The sequence below is a fragment of the Apium graveolens genome, chromosome 2, assembly GCF_009905375.1.
Source record: "Apium graveolens cultivar Ventura chromosome 2, ASM990537v1, whole genome shotgun sequence".
Taxonomy (NCBI): domain Eukaryota; kingdom Viridiplantae; phylum Streptophyta; class Magnoliopsida; order Apiales; family Apiaceae; genus Apium; species Apium graveolens.
The window spans coordinates 76,263,423-76,268,580 of record NC_133648.1 but is presented as its reverse complement, the minus strand read 5'-3'; the positions used below and the strand labels follow the sequence as shown (position 1 = coordinate 76,268,580).

The 5,158-nt window shown below is 35.2% G+C and overlaps 1 protein-coding gene across 4 annotated transcripts; it reads right to left on the bottom strand.

The window, feature by feature from the left end:
- Positions 1-1,031: 1,031 nt before the first annotated feature.
- Positions 1,032-4,116, bottom strand: LOC141707548 (probably inactive leucine-rich repeat receptor-like protein kinase At5g48380). 4 transcript variants are annotated; one of them, XM_074510759.1, is made up of 4 exons: positions 3,856-4,115; positions 3,350-3,417; positions 2,496-3,252; positions 1,032-2,323 (listed from the first exon to the last, which is right to left on the bottom strand). In XM_074510759.1, exons 3-4 carry the CDS (start codon positions 3,201-3,203, stop codon positions 1,313-1,315), a joined length of 1,719 nt encoding a protein of 572 aa, XP_074366860.1. In that variant the 5' UTR covers positions 3,204-3,252; positions 3,350-3,417; positions 3,856-4,115; the 3' UTR covers positions 1,032-1,312. The 4 variants fall into 4 exon arrangements, with proteins under 4 accessions (XP_074366860.1, XP_074366859.1, XP_074366858.1 ...); XM_074510758.1 differs by having other exon boundaries at positions 3,956-4,115; XM_074510757.1 differs by having other exon boundaries at positions 2,496-3,417; positions 3,856-4,116.
- Positions 4,117-5,158: the final 1,042 nt, after the last annotated feature.

Sequence of the window (5,158 nt, the reverse complement as noted above, 5' to 3'; positions counted from 1 at the left end):
ACCGGACTTGACCTGCTTTTGACCGGATCCGGCCGGGCCAGATTTTCGGGTCCAGACTTTTTTTGTGCATCTCTAAATTTGGTGGTCAATGTGAGTTAATGTGAGTTCTTTATGGAGTTCGACAAGAAAATGGGAGTGTTTAGGGTGTGCGGTGTGTACAGTGTCAATGAGGGAATGCTAGCGAAGATCGAGGTCATCAACTATGAGGTGTCAGTGAAATCTTTAGGATCAACAGGTTGGATTCATCAACAATGTGTTCTCTGTGTTGCTTAAAATTGGATGGGAAAAAAAGATCTTTTGGTGGCACATTCAACTTTGCACTTCGAGTTTTTATGTGACCACTGACCAGGCTTGCATATGTGTTTGAAAGAAGATCCCAAGCTTTCATATAGGTAGAAGCTCGTGTTGCCGCAACCAATAGGTATGAGGGGTCTTGGTGGGGTGACAGTATCTTCGCTGATGGTAGCACATGGGGAGCGAATGTGCCATTAATATGTTGGTGTAAATCATAGCTGGAAAGCGCCGCAAAGCTACCTTTCCATGACGTCGACAACAGAGAGCAAGCTGACCATGATGCCAGGTTTGGTGCTGTTGGCATAGTTAAGATTTAGGAGTGGAGTTGGGTTTGGCATGGTTAGATAGATGGAACAGGCTCTGATACCCAGTAATGATTTTGGGTATGTTAATGCAAGTGAAAGGAGGCTAGTTTTCACAATTTAGTTGGTTTTAATATCTGAAACTTAAAAAGATTCAGCATGTAGTTGTTGTAATGCTGGTCGGATTGAAGTAAAATGTATTTGTTGTAATACTTGTTGGATTAAAGTTAAGAGGCGAGAAGACTTAATTGAACTTAACTAGGTTAACAGTTTATTAAAAGCATAAAGTGCATAGAAATTTAAATACAAGATGGAACAGACAAAAGCACAGATCACGGGTTCTCAATGACAAACTCCCAAAACTACTTCAAACTGACTACTAGCTCCATCACATATGTGAATAAGAAATTGAACATGATGTTGGGAACATTGGCAGAAATCAAACTTTAATATATTAATTCAATATGCCCGCGAAATCAATTCTGTGACTGTCATTCATACAAGCATATAAGGTATAAGGTAAGCGTACAAAAAAAACTGCACACCAAACTTAGCCAGGATGGTTGATTGACCAGTAGTTTGCCCAATACAAAATAAATATGATACACCACATAAAGATGGTTAAATTACTTAATATAAACACTAAAAAGAGGAGAAGTAAAACATAATTACACAGATTATGTGAAGACTTATATTATCTCTCCTTCACTTCTTACCTAGTGTTTTCCTTTGACTTCTCGGGAAACTATAAGTTCCCCTAAATCAGCATCGCCAACCGTATCTGATAGCAGCATAATATCATCTTCTGATGTAAAATTGTATCTCTGCCCAATAGCTCGAAGAAGCTGGTACACTTCAAACATAGTTGGCCTCTCTTTTGGACCTGGAATCACACAATTGCATGCAACCTTGAGAAATTGGAAAAGCTCACCATCATAACCGTTTCCAAGCAAAGGCTTGTCAATGGCATCATGAAGCTTGGAGTCTTTAGATAATTCTGTAACCCATTCGACCAAGCTTCCCTTGAAGCTTTCAGGGGCTTTAGCAATGTACGTAGATCTCTCACCAGTGACTAACTCAAGAAGCACAACCCCAAAACTGTAGATGTCACCTTTTGGTGTCGCCACTAGGGTTCGTGCATACTCAGGAGCAACATAACCCAAATCCCCAAACTCACCATTCACAAAAGTACTCAAATGTGTGTCAACTGGATTCATGAGCCTTGCTAGACCAAAATCAGTAATTTTAGGTTCATAATCACCATCTAGCAAGATGCATTTAGAGCTTATGTTTCGGTGTATGATGCGGGGATTGCAACTATGATGGAGCCATGCAAAACCTTTGGCTGCTTGAATACCAATTCTGAGCCTTAAAGGCCAGTCTAAAACTGCATCACCAACAAGATGCAACTTATCATATAGAGTGCCATTTGGCATGTATTTATATATCAGTAGCCTTTCCTTCTTAGCCATGCAAAAACCTAGAAGAGGGACCAAGTTACGGTGTTTCACATTCCCCAGAATTGCCATCTCCGACTCAAATTCTTTCTCCGAGTGTTGAGTATCCTGCAATCTTTTTACCATCAATGAAGTGCCATCTTCAAGCTCTGCTTTGTATACGGTCCCTGTTCTTCCGGTCCCAATTATATTATCTTTGTTAAAGTTTTTAGTAGCCTTCATGAGATCACTTAATCTCATTTTCGAAACAGACTTCTCGAACATAGAAAGCTGAAAATTACAAAATTATTAATAACACAATTAAAAAACTATCAAGTGCTTAAAAGAAATTTATATATTTATATATATAAGACTCCTTACTAAGTAACTCCAAGATAGAAAAGAAATAAGAAACATAAATTCACTCGAACAAAAGTTATATTTAAGACCTTAATTAGATTACCTGAATTCCTTTTGCACCTTTGAGACTCTTTGCCCATTTATTTCCATCAGGGTCATCATCCTTCTTTCTAACCACCCTACGGCAAAAGAATATCAAACTTACACCAACCAGTAATGCTGCAACAATCACTCCACCAACAGCTGCTGCTGCAATGACCGCAGTATTACTTTTCTTTGAAGAGCCTTTACAAGCATCCAAAGGCTTCCCGCAGAGCCCTGGATTACCTGAATAACTATCAACTGATATTTTACTCCCAAACTGTGGAACTGGTCCGCTTAAACGATTGTTTGCCACAGTAAACGTCTTCATTCGATCAAGAAGAGCAAGTTCTGGAGGTATCTGACCTGACAACTGGTTCTTGTCCAACTTAAGCACATTTAGATATGAACAATTTGCAAGGTTTGTCGGGATTGTTCCTGATAAATCATTGGACGAGAGATCAAGATTTGTCACATACCCAATAATTTTAGAGATATCTGATGGAATTGTTCCATTGAGCTCGTTACTTGACAGATCTACTCCCGTTACTGACGAACAATCTGCAATGCCACGTGGGAACTCGCCTTTTAGTCCCATATCTGAAAGCTTTATATTTAAAACCCTGTTCTCATTTTCATGCCAACACTCGATCCCGTTGAATCTACATATAAAGCCTTCAGTGTTATTATTGAAGTCCCAATTGTACAAGCTATTTAAAGGGTCTTTCATTGAATCCTTAATAGATCTTAAGCACTTAACATCACTCGGACCACCATAGCTGAAATCGAAAACCAAGAACAGCCAGGTAGAAATACTAATAAGAACAACAGCGGTTCCACTACCTATGCCCATCTTCATAAAGCAACAAATCTTACTTTAAATTACTACGGACGAGACACGGACTTCGGTTGTTGCTCCTGATTTGAGCTGCATATGGCAATCACTGTAACCAGAAAAAGCAATTTGAATTTCGCTTTCCAGAAAACTAGAATTTCAAAAACATGTTCGAAGGACATATCAAGTGCTAATCTCCCTACTAAAGAAATATCTGCCTGATATTAATATTTATAAGTATCACTATTGAATTTTCCAACTGACAAAAAAAAGTACACGGTACAACATATGGGGTTATTTGAATAGTGACAACTGAATCTAAAGGAATATAGTTTTTACACACATACAAACAATAAGATCACCAAAATAACATCCAAAACAGCAAGTACCACAAACTACTAGCAAAAATATAGCACAACTTATCAAAGTAACAACCAAAACAACTCCTTAAATAAAGAATTTACTAGATCTTTCATCTCAATAACCAAAATTCACAAAACCCAAAGAATAAAAAACTCAACTTTATCAAGAAACTAAAAAAACCCACCTCAGAAATCATATATCCACAAAAGGGTGTCCTTGAATCAACATAAATAAGTCATACAAGTAACAAAATATAGAAAAGGAAAGTGGGTAGAGAAAATTACTGTGTAAAAATGGGATCTTTTTGCAGCTAAGTGGAGAAGCAAATGAGAAAATGAAGAAAAGATTACAATGAGAGCCCCAGCGACGACTGGACTTGCAAACGAGAAGGAAGACTGAAATGCGTTGCTTGACCAAAAGGAAGCACGCAAGTAATTAATGGGATGTTTTGAAATCAAGACTTTTCCACATTTTAAGTTGACACATTTGTATTTGCTGCATCTTTTCTCTATTTCTGAGCACAAATTTTTTGTTTTTAATTTTTTTCATTAAATCTTTTATTAACATGTTAATTTTAAAATTATAATAATATTTTTAATTGGATAAATATTACGCATAAAATAAGAAATAGTTCTTATTATTTTTTTCATCTCGATCTTGAATTTTATCAATAAGATTTTCACAATTTTACAGCCCACTCGAAACTCTTAAAATAATTTTTAATTTAGTTATGATTTAAAAAGTAAACTTTCCCTTTTAGTTACTAACTAGCTCCTAAACCCGTGCAAGGCACGAGCAATTTTTATCTATTAATTTTTAAATATTTTAATATTTATTAAATATATATTTTACAAATATTTGTAGGTGAAAAATATGAATATATTTATAAAAAATATTTAAGAAAGTGTAATATTCAGAGTGATTGTAGTATAAAGGAAAATATTATTTTAATTTTCTTTATCGAATATTTTACTCTTTAAAATAAATGATTTGAATTAACTACGCAATAAGAATTGATCCAAATTATTGAAATAGAGCATGATTATTATTAATGATGGTAGCTAAACATTTCATACCAAGATATTTTTAGTTTTTAATAGTAATGAAAATTTTAAAATTATCGTGAAATGGGCGATGATCGTTATGTGCGTTGTTTTAAGAGTTTTTTTTATCTTCTCACCATGTTCAAATATCAACGGTATTAATTACTTCCTCCATACAATTCATGGGCATACTCGACGTCACATATTATAAGCTTACGGGGTATAGATTGATTCTAAATTATTTATTCATAAATATGATTTTATGTTCATAATTTTTAACTAATTATCGATTTATAGGAAACTCTGCTCTTATTATAAGATCGTGAATGGATATTGTTATGGATTAAAAACTAATATATATAATTGCTGTATTTAATACTAAGGAACGTGAGCTTCGAGGCTCGATTTGACTGCTCTTGTGTTTCGTGACTCAATCTGCCTTAA

Excerpts from the sequence above, each read along its gene's own strand:
- LOC141707548 (XM_074510757.1), bottom strand. The coding sequence starts at position 3,332 with ATGAAGATGGGCATAGGTAGTGGAACCGCTGTTGTTCTTATTAGTATT. Across the intron at positions 2,324-2,495 it reads AAGGTGCAAAAGGAATTCAG|CTTTCTATGTTCGAGAAGTC; the intron begins GTAATCTAATTA and ends TGTAATTTTCAG.